This window comes from Pongo pygmaeus, chromosome 1, assembly GCF_028885625.2.
Source record: "Pongo pygmaeus isolate AG05252 chromosome 1, NHGRI_mPonPyg2-v2.0_pri, whole genome shotgun sequence".
NCBI lineage: Eukaryota > Metazoa > Chordata > Mammalia > Primates > Hominidae > Pongo > Pongo pygmaeus.
The window spans coordinates 209807846-209825741 of record NC_072373.2 but is presented as its reverse complement, the minus strand read 5'-3'; the positions used below and the strand labels follow the sequence as shown (position 1 = coordinate 209825741).

Genomic DNA, 17896 nt, shown 5'->3' with positions numbered 1-17896 from the left:
TATGTCTCACCTGACAAACACACCCAAAAGTAACTTTTCCCTGGTCAGGGCTCTCTTAGAGAGTGGCTATCCTGGTTTATGGCCACTCTTGACAGAGGACCTCAAGACCAAATTAGATAAAAATCACAATGGCTTGACCGCTTGCCAAAAGCAAACTCATTATACCCCGCTCTTTAAACTTCCCCATGTATACTCAACATTATGTTTCACTACAAAAGAGGTATTTTTAAACATGAAGAGGCATCCCTGACTCTCTCTCTCCCTTACATCTGGAGAAAACTTGCATCCCCATTTACATGTGCAGTACTGATTACGCCTGCTGTGCTGGCATTAACAATAGCATCGCCATTCATTTCCACAGTCACCCCAGTTTAGATGGTAAATTATATGGTCATCCTTTTTAGAGTCCTTATCTAGTTAGTAACTAATTGCTAAACATCTCTCCAACTGGCTTCCTCTCCTTCAATGAATTTCTCACCTGAAATATGATAACAATAGCCTCCCTTCATCTAATTTCCCATTTTTGCACATGCTGCTCCTCTGCCTCAATACCCCTTCCCCTTTCATTTTATGAATACCCATGAAAGTTAGATCAAATGGCGTCTCTGTGGTATAGCCTTCCCACATTCTTCCAGTCATTCTCTGTGCCTCCTGAAATAATAGTAATTGTAATTTTAATAATAGATATTTGCTGAATATTCATTGCGCACCAGGCACTGAACTTAAACAATTTTTAAGTATTTTGTCTCATTTAATCCTCTCTGTGTGATAGGTTTTACTTTTTAAATGTAGAAAGTAATGCCCTGGGATAAAGTAATTGGGCTAAAGTTACAAAGCTAAGCAGTGGAACTGACACATGAAACCCAGTTATGTCTGATTCCAAGTCAAAGTTTTAAACCTCTTCCCTGTTCTATTTTACATGTACCACCACCATTAATGGGTCTCTGATATCTCTGCTACAATTCTGCCCCACTTGGTTAACTCTTCACCAGTCAGATCTTAGTAACAGGTCTTCTGTTTCCCTTTACAGAGACTGGGACTTCCCTCGGTGATAGGGAAAGGCTTGGCTATCCACAGCATAAGCAATTATGTCTAACTCAAAGCAGGTACTTTAAGGCCAGTACTACAGTATTTACTGTTGAATCCTAAATTCTGATGCAGAGGGCTGTCTCATCTGTAGTCTTCTAACCAGACATGATTCTGTATCTATCTGGATTGATGTCAAAATTGAAAACTAGTAAAACTGAAGTTAAATCTAATGAGTTTTCTTTGGCTGGAAGAGTGCTATTTTGTTAAGCAAATTAGTTGCCAATATTTATAACTTGCAGCTTTTTTACACATAACTAAAGATTTCTAGCTTCTTTTGAAACAATGGGTCATTTTTTTTTTTTTTTTTTTTTTTGAGACAGAGTCTCTCTCTGTTGCCCAGGCTGGAATGCAGTGGTGCTCTCGGCTCACTGCAACCTCTGCCTCCCGGGTTCAAGTGATTCTCCTGCCTCAGCCTCCCGAGTAGCTGGGATTACAGGTGCCTGCCACCACGCCTGGCTAGTTTTTTTGTATTTTTAGCAGAGAAAAGGTTTCACCATGTTGGCTAGGGCGGTTTCGAACTTCTGACCTCAAGTGATCTGCCCGCCTCAGCCTCCCAAAGTGCTAGGATTACAGGTGTGAGCCACTGCATCCTTTCTATGATGCTCCAGAAAATGAGGTCAAATGTCAGTTGTCATCATTATGCTTGTGCTGCTGTTCTTAGGAGGAAAATGAAATATCTCTAGTACACATGTCTCTGTTAAAAAGCTATTCATTCATTCCATGAATTTCATGCATTTGGATTTAAAAGCATGAAATTCACCTAATAAACTTATGCTTTATAACTGATGTCACACTTCTCAAAAAGAACTACCAACATTTCAACTATTGATTGATGGCCTTCATCTGCTGAAAGTGTAGATTCAATGTGCTTTATGATTATAGAGAAATATACACTCATATTCAGAACCACAGTCTGGGGAAAGACAGAGAACAAAAAGATGTCTGTAGCTAAACATAGAGGGATACCAGAAGAGGGTGGGAACCAAGATTGGAAGATTAAAGAAAACCAATCACACCCCACAGGGCATTTAAGTGCAAAAAGACACATACATGTCCAAATTGAGAATTTAAACAGAAATCAACAAAGGATTGTCTATCCTTTATCTGGTTTGACAGAAGTAACATTTTAATGTTTGAAAATACAGACTAAAATTTGACTGCACTGATCAACTAATCTCAGTTTTGCTATAGTGTACCCCCACCTAACAGAGCACATATATAGATTACTTCAATTTGAAAATTTTGCTTATCCCATGCTCACTTCCAGGGAAGAGACTAAATATAAGACCTGCTTAATCATTCCAAAATTGGAATGTTCCTAGGGGAATAATGAGGAATGATGAAGAATTATTAACATGACCTTACAACACACATGTCCAGATGGACATATATACTCATCTGGATAATGAAAGACTGAGATAAATGTCAGCCAGATACCATCATTTCAAAGAGAAAACATATCATTACAACAAAGGACCAAAATTAAGTCTCTCTCAAATTCACAGATTTCCAAGGGGCTCTAAACTCAGCCAGCTGTTTGTGATTTTGATATTTAAGAAAATTTTTATGAACTTTTTATTTTTGTCTGTACTACTAAAATGAAGTCAATAGTCTATCATTCTGAAATGCTTTCTATGCGATCATCCGTATCACTTGTTTGTAAACTGGGCTCCAAGGAACCCCTTTACCATCCAGGCATAAAAGAGGAAGAGAGCAGCCCCCTACTCCTTAATAGCTTTCTTTTTATCTGTTTCTAGACACTAGGCTTTCACTTTAGACAATTTTTTTTAAGGGACAGCATCTTGCTATGTTGCCCAAGCTGGAATCAAGGGATCCTCCTGTTTAGCCTCCCACATAGCTGGGACTATTGGCATGTGCCAATGCACCTGCAATTGGCTTCACTTTAGATAATTTTTAAGATCTGAAAACCACGTGTCTCTATATCATTTATCAAAATGTAAAGTGACACAGGAGGAATGAAATACAAATCTTTGGTTTTTGGTTTTTTTTGTTTTGTTTTGTTTTTAAGACAGAATCTCTCTCTATTGCCCAGGCTGGGGAGTACAGTAGCATAATCTCGGCTCACCACAGCCTCCGCCTCCTGGGTTCAAACGATTCTCCTGTTTCAGCTTCCTGAGTAACTGGGATTACAGGCAAGTGCCACCACGCCCAGCTAATTTTTGTATTTTTAGTACAGATGGGGTTTCACCATGTTGGCCAGACTGGTCTCGAACTCCAGACCTCAGGTGATTTGGCCCGCCTCAGCCTCCCAAAGTGGTGGGACTACAGGCGTGAGCCAACGCGCCTGGCCTTGAAATATAAATCTTGTCAGATTTGCGGAATTCTAATCTCTATTATAGTTTACTAAACTCCAGTTCCTTCTACAATATCTTGATTTCTAAAAACAGGAAAGTAAAATCTTAGGAGATTATGATAACCACATTCTTCACCAGAAAGAAAAAGGTGCCTAACTGACAATTTATTAATAAGTTCCACATTCACAGATTCAACCAACTGTGGATAAAAAATATTTAGGAAAAAAAATTTTTAAATAAAAACATAATAGAAATTTTAAAATAATACAGTATGACAACTACTTACACTGTATTAGATATTATAAGTAATTTAGAGATTATTTAAAGTATATGGGAGGATGTGCACTGTTTATATGCAAATACTACGCCATTTTACATAATGAACAACCACGAATTTTGGTACTGGGGAGGGGGCATCTTTGAACAAATCACCTGTAGATATCAAGGGATGACTGTAATTAAAGAAGACACTGCACTCAAGAAGCCCATTTATGTAGTTCTAAAAGGTAAGAAGTATACCTGTTATACATCCTAATATGCTCTCAATAACACAGGCAATCATCTCAAGCAACACTGTTTGGTAAAAATGTTAAATTCTCAACCTTAATGTTTGCATTAACAAAGGGTGCAGCACTTAAATCCTAAGGTTCCATGTGAAATGTGAAATACTCATTTAATGATGAGGTTTCTACAAGAATGCAGCTCCTTTTGGCATCATGCGATAGTTCATTAAGAAGAGTGGCAGCACCTCACCTGTGCTCTGATTGTGAAAACAATACATAAATATATTACCAATAAAAATTTAAAAATATTATAATTTGCAAAGAGAAAAAACATGTCTGTTTAAATACCATTTAGATATTTGAGGCTGCGAGACAACTGATGGAAATGAAAAGTACAGAAAGTGGCTATACAAGAAAGAAGAGTTCAGTAGAGGTTAGTGAACAAATAGTGCCATCCATTACAGCTCACTCTGTCTTACCTGAGGAGGAGTAGGTGTGGACGTGGGTCTTCCTATGGGTGGAGTAGGATTTCTGCTGCCACCTCCAGACATAATCTCCTCTGTTATGTCTTTACCTCCCTGGTTTGGATCCCGAATTCTTATCTATAAGGTTAAATAAAATGGCATATGTACAGATGTGTGTCTGTGTAGCAAATTTATAGGCATATAAGTGAGTTAAAGGTGCAAACTGGGAAACCTGTCAAATATCAAAGGTGATAATCACCACATTTGACTTTATTTCAATCACAGATCCATCAGATAAATGTAGGCCATTAGCTCTGACATGAACTAATTAGAATAACAAGCTAAAATGGAACCTAGTTGGCTGGATTTCTAGGTCAAAAAGGCAAACTATTAATATTTATACTTGTTTTGTAAGAACCTGTCAGACTGATTTTATTTACCATATTTAACATACAAGTTTCATAAAATACTTTTAATATATGAAAGTTACTGCATAGATAAAAGTTCGTTTTTCTTTTCTTTTTTTTTTTTTTTTTTTTTGGAGACAGTCTAGCTCTATCACCCAGGCTGGAGTGCAGTGGCGCAATCTCGGCTCACTGCAACCTCCCCCACTCAGGTTCAAGCGATTCTTGTGCCTCAGCCTCCCGTGCTAGGTGAACCACGGCACCTGGCCTAGAATAAAGTTTTAAATGCTGTAAATGATTCTCTGAAGTTCTTTACCAAAATAAAAAATATAAATACCCTACGAGTTAGGAATAATTTATCCTGAAAACAACCTTATATACATATGTAATAATGCTACTGCAATCATGCCTTTTCCAGCAAAGACTGGAAAAAGGTTGATCGAGAACAGAATAGCTCAAAAATTATCATACGTCGGCCAGACGTGGTGGCTCACTCCTGTAATTCCAGTACTTTGGGAGGCTGAGGCAGGCGGATCATAAGGTCAGGAGATCGAGACCAGCCTGGCTAACACGATGAAACTCCGTCTCTACTAACAATACAAAAAATTAGCCGGGCGTGGTGGCACATGCCTGTAAGTCTCAGCTACTCAGGACGCTGAGGCAGGAGAATCGCTTGAACCTGAGAGGCGGAGGTTGCAGTGAGCCAAGATCGCGCCACTGCACTCCAGCCTGGGCGACAGGCCAAGACTCCGTTTAAAAAAAAAAAAAAATTATCTTACGTCTTTACAATTAAATACTTAACAGCCAGTAAAAAGAATGAGGCAGATCTGGCCGGGCGCAGTGGCTCATGCCCGTAATCCCACCACTTTGGGAGGCGGAGGTGGGCAGATGACCTGAGGTCAGGAGTTTGAGACCAGCCTGGCCAACATGGTGAAACCCTGTCTCTACTAAAAATACAAAAATTAGCTGAGTGCGGTGGCAGGCGCCTGTAATCCCAGCTACTCGGGAGGTTGAGGCAGGAGAATCGCTTGAACCCAGGAAGCGGAGGTTGCAGTGAGCCGAGATCACGCCACTGCACTCCAGCCTGGGGGAAAAGAGCGAGACTTTGTCTCAAAAAAAAAAAAAAAAAAAAGAATGAGGCAGATCTACATGAACTGACACAGAATAATCATTAAGATGTGCTGGTAGGTGAAAAAATGCAGTAAGCACAAAGTGTGTATGGTCTTATTTTAATTTTTTTAAAGGCTACCCTATGCTTAAAGATGTCAGTTGAACTGGTGCTGTAAAGGTGGTAAGTGTCTGCAACTAGGCATTCTATTCTAGGAGAGTGCTAAGATATAAAAGACCCGCTGTTGTTTATTACCACCATACCTTAATCAAGGCCGTCCATACTTCTTGAGAATTTCAAGGAATTCACTAATGAAACTACCTGGATCTGGACGCTTTTAGGGGAGTCCTTCAATTAAGACTTCTAATGCCAGCTATTGTTTAGGTATGGAAAATTATTTCTAATACAGTTTTAAGTATAGCTTTAATTCATTTATTCTACTTTCTTCTTTAGAAACATCCGTAACTACTGTCTTCCAGTTTCATTTCTTCTATTCAATTTTTCTGCATTCTGAGAGTGTTCTTCAAGTCCAACTTCTATCATGCTGATCCAACATTACCAAAGCATATAGTTTCTTGACTGTAGTGTCATGATACATTGTCATGTCCTGTTCATTATAATATATGCACCAGTAATTTGTTTCTAATAATCAAAACAAGTTTTAAACCTCAAAGTCTTGAACCTCATTATTACTTTCTTGTTTACTTGAGGTACAGTTCCACACTGTCGCCCAGGCTGGAGTACAGTGGCATGATCTCACTGCAACCTCCCCCTCCCAGTTTCAAGTGATCCTGGCACCTCAGCCTCCCGAGTAGCTGGAATTATAGGTGCGAGCCTCCACACCCAGCTAATTTTTGTATTTTTAGTAGAGATGGGTTTTCGCCATGATGGCCAGGTCTCGAACTCCTTACCTCAAGTGATCTACCCATCTCGGCCTCCAAAGTGCTGGGGTTACAGGTGTGAACCACTGTACCCAGCCTGAACCTCATTAATTTGTATTAAGTTACAGTAATTCAAGAGTATTGCTATAAATCACCCCACCTATCTTACCCGTGTGAATGTGGGAGTTTCTCTTGAATATAAAGATCACCCATTTTGTCTGTTCTGTTGTGAAAGGAATTGCAAGCCACTCTTCTACAATTTTTCTGCCATTTGACTTTTATATTACTACACTCCAATTCTCTTGGGCCTGCCTCATTAGACAAAGACAAAGCCCCTATAAATTATAAAAAACAATTGGAATACATTTTCTAAACTCTGTTTTTTGTTTCTTAAAAGATCTTTTTCACAGGAAGGATTTTTCTTGCTTTCCTTAATATCTCTGTTCTTTTTCTCTTGTGCTATTTTTTTCTGCGGTCAATTCATACTTGAATGGAGAGCTGATTAAGACTGGTGTTGGCCAGGCATGGTGGCTCATGCCAATAATCCCAGCACTTTGGGAGGCCAAGGTGGGCACATTGCTTGCGCTCAGGAGTTCGAGATCACCCTGGGCAACATGGCGAAATCCCACCTCTACTAAAATACAAAAATTAGCCGGGCCTGGTGGCTTATGCCTGTAGTCCCAACTACTTGGGAGGCTGAGGCATGAGAATCGCTTGAGCCCCGGAAGCAGAGGGTGCAGTTGAGCTGAGATCGTGCCACTGCACTCCAGCTTGGGCTACAGAGTGAGACTCCGTCTCAAAAAAAAAAAAAAAACTGGTGTTAAAGGAGAGTCTAGATGTGAGAACTGAGCTTAAATTCCTCACACTGAGTAAAACCTTAGCCCAATAAACCCTCCCAGTTCTAAAGGTGGAGTACATGTTGTCATGTAGCAAACCTAGCTCAGTGAATAATTAAAGATGACATTATGCAAATGGTATGAACAACTTCTAATTACATGCCCATATAAATCCTCCAGGTCAAGTGCTATTAATATAAGGGAAGAATAAAAAAAAAAGGCACAGTAATTTGTGAATTGAGATGAATAATGACTATGTAAACTTATCTGATAAGTGAATAGATTTTAGATTTAAAATAAGAAAAAGTAATAAAAATCTCTTACAGTTTTTTTCTCTCTCTTGGCTGGAGGCGGCTGTTGCTGCGTAGGCACTATGATAGGTGCTGACTGGTACACTGGCTGACTTGGGTAAAAAGGCGTTCCTAAAAAGTTAGAAAAAATTAAATAGGCATTCAGTTATTTTGTCAAACACTACAGAACTCTCAATGACACTGTGTCTCTGCACAATCCCCTTAAAAGGGTAAAAACAAAAACACTAAGCATTCTTCATCTTTTTCCACTAGCTCTCCTCCAGTTACTGAAGTGGTCAAGAAATTATTCCCAAAATATGTAATGTCTTCAAACATTCACAAACATCCAATATGAAAACCACTAAATACCTGGTTCCTACAGATCCACACCACAGTTATCTTTCTAAAACATGGATCATGCTATAGTGTTGCTTTTAAAAAATATTAATCTGAGGCTCACCACATGCAACTGTGACTCTCACACAAGGGTGTATGTGTATGTTTGTTTATGGGTTTTGTCAGGGACAGAAGGGAATATATCTGACCATCTTGAAAAGTAGGGGTGATCTAATTCTTCTCCTTACTCATAGGGAACTACTGCCATAGGGAGGTACATAAAGAATTAGCAAATTTCCAAATACTGGGGTGGAAAAAAGGCTCAGAACATATGGTCTTAAGATAAAGTCCAGATACTTAGAATCCAGGTTCCAAACTACATTTTCTATCATTCTTGAATCTCACATCTTTGTTCTAGCTATAACCTACTCCTAACTCCTATCCTTTGAGTACACCAATCTCTTCAACTTTGACTATACTGCCCATCTGCCTGAAATTATCTTCTTCCCCCACTTCTTGTACTCCCAATGAGCTGTTTTTAACTTTCAAAATTTAAGACTATTATTATAATTACTATCAAGCCAAATTGTTTGGAGTAGAGGTGTGGAGAAGGGGTCAAATACTGGATGGTTTGAAGGTAGAGCCTATAGATTTGCTGATGAATTGGATACTGGTGTGAGAGAAAGAAGACTCAAGGAGAACTCTTTCAGTTTTATGCCTGAGCAAGTGAAAGAACAGAGGTACTACTTACTAAGATGAGGAACACTGAAGGAATAGAGTTTGGGGCAGAAAAATCAAGACTTCAATTTTAGACAGGTCAAGTTTCGGGTGCTTACCAGATCTTCAAATACAGATCAAGTAGTTAGAAAGTGACACAAATCTGGAGTCAGAGGATAGGTAGGAGTTACAGTTATCCATTTTGGAATTCACAGAATATAAACAACATTTAAACAAGAATAGATAACTCAGGAAATGAATACAGATAGAAAAAGAAGCCCAATGGTTAAATCTTGGGGCATTCCATGTCTATTAGAGGTCACAGAAATTGGGAAAACTCCAGCCAAAGAGATGAAAACCAAGGCAGTGGTTGAAATCGAGAAAATTATTCAAGAATGAGGGCTGTGCTTAACCACATCAAATGGTGCTGAAGAGGTCAAATAAGATTTTTCAAAGTACAAATCACCAGTGACCTTGACAAAAGTTGTTTGGGCAGAGAGGTGAAGAGTGTGAAGCCTGATTTGAGTGGGTTCTATAGTGAAAGAGAAGACAGAAAATGAAAACCATGAGTATAAATATTTTCCTTAAAAATTTTGCTGTAAAAGCAGAAAAACTGAGCTATAGCTGGACAAAAATACAGAATCAAAAAAGCTTTCCTTAATATGTCAATGAAACAGTGTGCCTATATACAGATGACACTAATCCAGCAGAGGAAGGGGGGAAAATTGTCAATGTGGGAAAGAAAGAATTGCTAGAGTAATAGCCTTAAATGGGTACAGGATGGGATCCAGTACACACATAAAAGATCGGCTTTTCATAGGAACATGGATAATTGATTCACCGTAACAAGAAGGAAAAAAATATGTACGAGGGTAGTTTACACAGGTAAAATCCTTGGTACTAAGCAAACAGTCAAATAAGGCTGGCCCACTTTCATTATCACCATCAACATCCCCACTACCACCACAACACTTTTCAAGTGTAAAGTTGTTGGAAGCACCATGATTTGCAGTACCAGAATTCTGTAGGTATCAATCAGGTTTGCTGAATCAGATTTGGAAAAGATCTAAGCAGAGGGCATGACTATGATTTCAGTAAGTTCAATGTAAAAAGACCAAAAAAAAAAAAATCTCAGTCATCCTCTAACAATGAGTAAACTATTCTCAAGGCAGAGCTCAAATTAGCAATTATGTGCTACTTTATTATGTCATTGGCTCAGAAATTAACTCAGAAAACAAATCCCCAAAATTGGTTTCAAATGCTGCCAGGCAAGCAACACAATCTGCTCACTTCACCATATTTTTTGAGGTAAGTGAAATAAGATCCAAAAGGTGATCTCTTTTAAAAAAAAAAAAAAAAAAAAAAAAAAACCTAGATTCTTCTCATGAAACATTTTTGAGCCTACATGATTGGGGAAGAGCCTGGTATATCACATTAATCCAATAAATATGGCAGAACAAGATAATCTCAATATAGTGGGATTAAATGCAATTAGCAAAACATTAAGTCTTCTTAACTGTGAACTCTAGCAGAGTAGAAAATCTGCCCTACCAAGTAATAGTATATTATTATAAATATATAATATTTGTAATAAGTTAGTCAGAAACATTTAAAAACATTTTTATTCTACTAGAAATGAGTAATTTTTGCATACCATTTATTAATTAGTTAAGTTAATTAATGTCTCTGGACCTCAGATTTCTTATGCATGGAATGAAGTACATTTGTATAGATCAAGGATCTGTCAACTACAGTCTAAGAGCCAAATCTAGTTCACCACTATTTATTTTTTTAAATAAATTTTATTGGAAGACACCCACGTACAGTAGTTTATCAACTGTCTATGGCTGATTTTACATCACAGTGGCACAGCTGAACAGCTGCAACAGAGACCATACAGCCTGCAAAACCTGAGATATTTACTATCTAGCCCTTTACTGAAAAAAAAGTTTACTGATCCCAATTCTAAATCAGTGGTTCCCAAACCTCAGTCTATATAAAAAGTGTCAATGATGTATTGCAAAATTAATACAATAACAATCATGAAATACAAACACACACACAGAGGTTTTTTTTTTTTTAATGTGAACCTTGGTTTGTATTTTTATTTTTATTTTATTTATTTATTTTTTTATTATACTTTAAGTTTTAGGGTACATGTGCACAACGTGCAGGTTAGTTACATATGTATACATGTGCCATGTTGGTGTGCTGCACCCATCAACTCGTCATTTAACATTAGGTATATCTCCTAATGCTATACCTCCCCCCTCCCCCCAACCCACAACATGCCCCGGTGTCACACAGAGGTTTAACAACTTAAAATTTGTATAAAGGACTGCTCCTATTTGATGATTTTTGTTGTTAAAACATGAAATGATACTGGCAGTAAATGGCAGTTTTCTTTAAAGGTCTTCTTGGCCAAATTATAAATTTAATACTCATGTATGTTTTCTACTTTATTTTACTCTACTTTTTATTCATTTTACTTGTCTATGATGTGAAACCACTGGTGTAGTCAATATTTAGATTTCTTCTCACTGTTTAAACCTAAGCACAATATCTAACAGGCTTACTATAAGAAACTGAATGGCAGGAAGAGTATCTTAACACCTGTATTCCACAAAATAACTAGCACACTGCCTGTCTTCTAAAAAAAATTCAAAACCTTGAATTTTCCATAGAAACAATAATAAACATGGCCAGGCGCAATGGCTCATGCCTATAATCCTAGCACTTTGGGAGGCCAAGGCAGGCAGAATGCCTGAGCTCAGGAGTTCCAGACCAGCCTTGGTACACGGTGAAACACCATCTCTACTAAAGTACAAAAAATTATGTATCATAAATTATGATTCATTCCAAAAATAGACTATGTAGCTTTTAAAAGAAATGAGAGAAGTTCTATAGATAATGAAATAGAAAGATGCCCATGAATATAGTATGAGAGGAAAACAATAACCAGGAAGTTTTATTACTTACACTACTATAAATATTCCACGTTAATTTGAGTTAAAAAAACTTGTTAAATATAAATGAAACAAAAATACGTATCAAACTGTTAAATGTTATTTCTTTAAAGGGTGGGAAGGGAGAGAAACTGGATATTTCAACTTTATGCACTCTATATTATTTAAAATTTTTTTTTTTTTTAGATAGAGTCTCGCTCTGTCACCCAGGTTGGAGTGCAGTGGCATGATCTCTGCCCACTGCAACCTCCACCTCCTGGGTTCAAGCAGTTCTTCTGCCTCAGCCTCCCGAGTAGCTGGGATTACAGGCGCCCGCCACCACACCCTGCTAATTTTTGTATTTTAAGTAGAGACGGGGTTTCATCATGTTGACCAGGCTGGTTTAGAACTCCTGACCTCAGGTGATCCACCCACCTTGGTCTCCCAAAGTGCTGGGATTACAGGCATGAGCCACCACGACCGGCCTATTTAAATTTTTATCATTAATTTAGTTACTTTCATAATGAAATAAATTATTTTAAGATTGTTTTTCTAATATTAAGAAAACTAGAGAAACAATATTTTAATCTAGATGATAAACTGCCCACTTGATGTCTACTGGATCTGCATGAGAATTTACTGGGGAAGAAAGCATATCTATGAAAGGGAACAGACATCAATAATATCTGAGATACAATTATACCTCAACATACTGCTTTTTCATAAAAATGAATAAAAATAGTATATATCTAATAGAAATAAAGCCAAAATGCTATAATATTGTATATTCAAATCTGCACAGTATGTCCCTACTAGTAAATTCATCATTATTGTCTCTATATATATTGTACAATAGTATTAAAAGCAGTAAAGAGGGCTGGCACAGACTTACAGCAGGAAATTTAATGATAACATTTTCTGAGTAAAGTGATTGGCATAATCGCTAAGTAAAAAGCAGATTACAATTCAGTAAGACATCTTTAAAAATGATGTTGTAAATTAGAAGACTAATTGTATTCCCTTCGCAACACAGAAATTAAAGGGAGATACTGTCCATTTCAGCATGTTTATGCTGATTAATAATCCCATCGCTTTCTAATAAAAAAATTCTAGATAGTAACAACCATTGTCACTCTCAAAAATAATTACTTGCATTTAAGTTTTCAGAATAAGGACCTAGAATAAAGGCACTAGAATTACATAAAAATGGTGACAAAGGTAAGTCCAAGGATTACACAAGGAATACTTTAACAGCACTTGCAATATGCTGTCAAAAATTGGGTGATATATATATATTGTGTAACTTTTAAACTCACATATATGTAACACATTATTGTTCTGAAAATATCAAATTTCATAGTAATGATACAACTTAATAAAGCTGAGTTAAATAAACATATTTGAGACATTTAGTGAGGTTATATAAAATGTAGTATTAATCCCTTATCTGCAATTTCAGTTACCTGCAGTCAACCACGTTCTGAAAATACTAAACAAAAGATTCCAGAAATTAACAATTCATAAGATTTAAATTGCAAGCCATTCTGAATAGCATGATAAAATCTTGCACTGTCCTGCTTCATGTCACCAGGGATGTGAATCATCCCTTTACCCAGTGTATCCATGTTGTATATGCTACATGCCAATTAGTCACTTAGCAGCCCTTTTATCAGATCAAAAAAAAAAAAAAAAACCCCCATGGTATGTATACGGTACTATCTGAGGTTTCAGACGCCCACTGGGGGTCTTGGAGTGTATTCCCTGAGGATAAGTGAACGGTATTGCGTATCACTTTGAAATAGCAGTTTCCCAAGACAATATCAACCAAGGTAACAGAAAACTTTTCCCTTCTCTAAAAGAAGTAAAGCCACGTAACATTTGGTTGCTCTGCCTACTTCACCTCAAAACTGAAAAAAAAAACCTTCTTGGGCTACTTGAATCAAATCAATTCTGCTGTAATCTTAACTAAGACAATCCCAATTTTAGGAAACTGGTTAATGGATAAGTTATCATGTTATATTAAGATTATTTAATAAGTTTTTGCTTTGTTAGTAATATAACAGATCAATGCTTACTGAATCTCAAAACTTAATTTTTCTAGTATCTACTAATTTTATCCCTTATTATTCACCTTCCATGGAATAAGAGAAATGTAATATGAAGTAAAAATTTATTGAATGAAATAAGTAATTTTTATCATTTTTAGTTCAGCATTGGCGCATATGCCAATAATCTTGGCAACCCAGCTCTCTCTAAATTAAAAACACTTTTAATTTTTCAAGGCATTTTCATTGGAACTAATACCCAAAACCTCCCCCATGCCATAGATCTTATCACAATTTTGCAGAGAATCACAGGTTCACTGAGTTATATTTAGTTATGGCATGTATATTCTCCAAGTGCCTGCCAGTCACTGTTCTAGGGGCTGGGGATATAGCAGTGAACAAAACAAAAATCTCTACTTTCATGGAAATTGCATTCTAGTAAGAAAGACATTAACAAAATCTTTAAGGTGTAAGGTGGTGGGAAATGTTTGGAGAAAAAGAAATTGTGAAAGGAGGATAAGGTATATTCATGCCATTGGCAAAAATCCAGTAAAAATCTAGGTAACAGTGAACTGGTGGAAGATGTCAGAGCTCTGAAACATGATTCTTTCCAGTAGAATTATCAGCTTGTAAAGAAGGTGTCATTAACTAAATATATTTCTATAATACTTCTCTTGTAAGCCACTCTCTAAAAAGTTAACTTTTCTCTTTTTTTTTTTTTTTTTTTTGAGACAGAGTCTCGCTCTGTCACCCAGGCTGAATGCAGTGGCTCGATCTCGGCTCACTACAAGCTCCGCCTCCTGGGTTCAAGCCATTCTGCTGCCTCAGCTTCCCGAGTATCTGGGACTACAGGCACCCGCCACCATGCCCGGCTAATTTTTTGTATTTTTAGTAGAGACGGGGTTTCACCATGTTAGCCTGGATGGTCTCAATCTCCTCACCCGCCTCGGCCTCCTGAAGTGCTGGGATTACAGGCGTGAGCCACCGCACCCAGCCAAAAAATTACTTTTAAAGCTGGGCAGAGTGGCATGTGCCAGTAGTTCCAGCTACTTGGGAAGCTAAGGCAGGATGATCACTTGAGCCCAGGAGTTTAAGACCAGCCTGACTAACGTAATGAGACTCCCATTTCTGGAAGAAAAAAAAAAGTAGCTTTCAAGAAAGAACTGTTAGCAGCATGTTATTTAAAAATCCTTCTTACCACTAAACCTCATTGTGTAAACTGACCCACCAAGCAACAAAATTAAATAAACACAAAAAACTGGCAGAAATGTCTTGACTTTTCCTACTTACCATAAGCATTGGGGAAGTCCCCAGGTCCTGGTCCAGGATAAAAAGGACCCGGCCCAGGTGGTTGAACTGGATATTGTTGTGGGGGCCCAACATAAGGAGGGCCACTATGACGGTACTAGAAAAGAGAAAGTATGAATATTTATAAATAATATGGTATCTGGGGGCAAAAAACATAATAAAATAATAAGAAAGTAGCTTACTACAGAAAGTAAAGTTCTCTGTGTAAGAGAATCATTTAAATGAGGTAAAGCGATTGGGTCAAACACATTAAAAATGCTTGCTTGCCATCAAGATACAATAAGAATGAAGAGAAAGGTGCAGCTTAGTAAAGCCATACAACATATCAGTGCACAGGCAGACATCAGCTCACTGTAAAATAATCTCAGGCTGGTAACTTTTCAATGACATTAAAGGATTTCAGGAACAGCATAATCATTGAGTCCATTTTAGAGCAGTTGGTTGTGGCAAAGGGATGGGAGAAAGCAAGTAGATAAAAACAATTTATCATTTTAAAAAATTTTAAGTAAACAGATGTAGAAATATCTTCACACAGCATAATGAAAAATCACAAAAGGGCTAGATTTGTAACCAACAAAACAGTTCACACGTCACCAAAAACTAATACCACAATTCATCCACCCAGCTCCCTCTGATGAGAATCTGGGTTAATTCCCACTCTATTGCTGGACCACCTAGGCCTCAAAGATACTTTACCTGTGGTATACAGTACTGAGGCCCCTGGGGCACTGGGTACGGCATGGGCAGATGGTTAACCATCATGATGTGCTGATTAGCCTGGTACACTGCAGTGGGTGTCTGTGCACCAGGACGAATGGAAGGACTGCTGTTCGGGATGGTAGCTCTAGGAGGCTGTATTTGAGGCCTCTGGAAAAACTGGGAAGGGGAGAAAAAAAAAATTTTTTTTTTTTTTTTTTTTTTTTTAAACAAAGGGGAATATATAAATTTTAGTCTCCTTTTCTTCACTAATAAAAATCTGGTCAACTTGAATTACAAATACAATATGCATAAAAAGAATAAATTACCTATTGCTGGGTTCCCAAAAATATACCACACTAGGGCAAGCTCTTATCAGTATCATCACATATTTGAAAACAGTAGGGCGGTTTCGACCCGACTGTATATATACAGTATGTGTATATGCATACATATATGCATATACACATACTGTATATATACATACATACATATATGTATAATAAAGTATAACAAAAGGGGTAGCTGATATTGATATTTCTCTATTATATAAAAGAACTGATTCTGATAAAGAGTAAGTGGTTCATTATCAACTCATTAAAAATTAAAAGTAGCCTCCTAAAAGACTGCTGCTCAAGTAATTTATAAAATACTTAGATGAACAAGGAATCTCTTTGATCATAAAATATTTACCCAGTCCATCAGGGTCAAGCTAAATTAAACCATCTGTAGGGCTGTCACATGCTGAACTAAGCAGTTTTTTTCCTCTCCAAAAGGTGGCACAATCCCATACCAAACTGAGCCTTCTAGAATAGTTTGCAATAAAAGTGGACAATCTAGACAGGCCTAAGAATGGTCCGGAATCAGCAGAGTTCAAATTTCTCAAAATGGCAACCAGTACCTGTAGTTATTTATAATTTTCACTGCAGGATTAAAAGCCTTGAAACAATATACCAATAGTAAATTTCCAATGTGAATGTATCCATTCATTAGCAATCAATCTCAATGTAATAATAATAAGCAGACTGAGTTATAAAGAGGCCATGCAGAACCAGTAGTTTGTTACCTGGATAGGTCTGAATCCTCCCTTCAAATATGAAGCAAGAAAGCAGCAGGAAACAGAAAGAAAGCCAATGGAAAAGCTTACAGATCAGTTGGAAGGGACAGGACATAGCATGCAGCTCAACAAAAATATCTTTCTATTTAGTAATAATAGGAGAAGAAAGAAGACTAGAAAATCAGAATGACAGTTCTTCACTTGAGAATTTAACCACACATAGAATCAAAGAATCAAGTTACATTTAATTGAAATCCAGTGGCAAAAATCCTCGATGATTATTAATAGCCACAAGTTATAGCAGTGTGCAAGGAAATGTCTGCTTGGTGGCACAAGTACAGTTGTGACTACTGGTTCCTACTCTTGGATCTCATGATCACCCATTTCATGATCTGGCATTGTCTAGCATCTCTGTGATCTACTTGCCATCTGTGTCATTTGTTATTTTTATAAAAGTCCTAAGAAATAAACTTTTCAATATATATCAGACTCTTAATGACAGAGACTTGCTTGCTCTTTTTAACTAATCAGGTATACAAGAGGGCACTTATAGCTCTAAAATGGAGAACTATAATAACAATCTTAAAATGTGGTCTTGCACCAAAATAAATAAAGCAGCAAAATATTCGTTGCTATCAGTCCAAATAAAGCCAAGCTTCAACCTTTGGGCCCACTCTGGTCTTATTTTGTCCTACTCTTAGGTGTCAAACTACCCACAGATGGTATAAGTAACTTGATCTTGTGCTCAAAAGGAAGAACTGGGATCTAGTGTCCAAGGCTCATCCCCATTCAGCCTTCCTACCCCATGGCAAAGATGGCCCTAAAGAAATTAAGTCACAGAAAAACAACAGCCAGAAAGGTATAGCAAGAGAATGGAATAAATGGGGGAAACCAAGGAGGCA

The 17896-nt window shown here is 37.4% G+C and overlaps 1 protein-coding gene across 32 annotated transcripts in view; it reads right to left on the bottom strand.

Annotated features, from left to right (window-relative positions):
• The window catches only part of EIF4G3 (eukaryotic translation initiation factor 4 gamma 3), a 361242-nt gene that overhangs the window by 150610 nt on the left and 192736 nt on the right, over positions 1–17896 (bottom strand). For 20 of the 32 annotated variants that reach the window (XM_054502705.2, XM_054502714.2, XM_054502754.2 and 17 more), the window contains 4 exons: positions 15938–16117; positions 15224–15338; positions 7925–8022; positions 4387–4509 (listed from right to left, as the gene is read on the bottom strand). In XM_054502705.2, coding sequence (XP_054358680.1) covers positions 4387–4509; positions 7925–8022; positions 15224–15338; positions 15938–16117 — 516 coding nt within the window. Of the gene's footprint in view, positions 1–4386; positions 4510–7924; positions 8023–15223; positions 15339–15937; positions 16118–17003; positions 17025–17896 lie in introns of all 32 variants that reach the window. The other 12 variants (XM_054502694.2, XM_054502727.2, XM_063667500.1 and 9 more) reach the window with 2 other exon arrangements.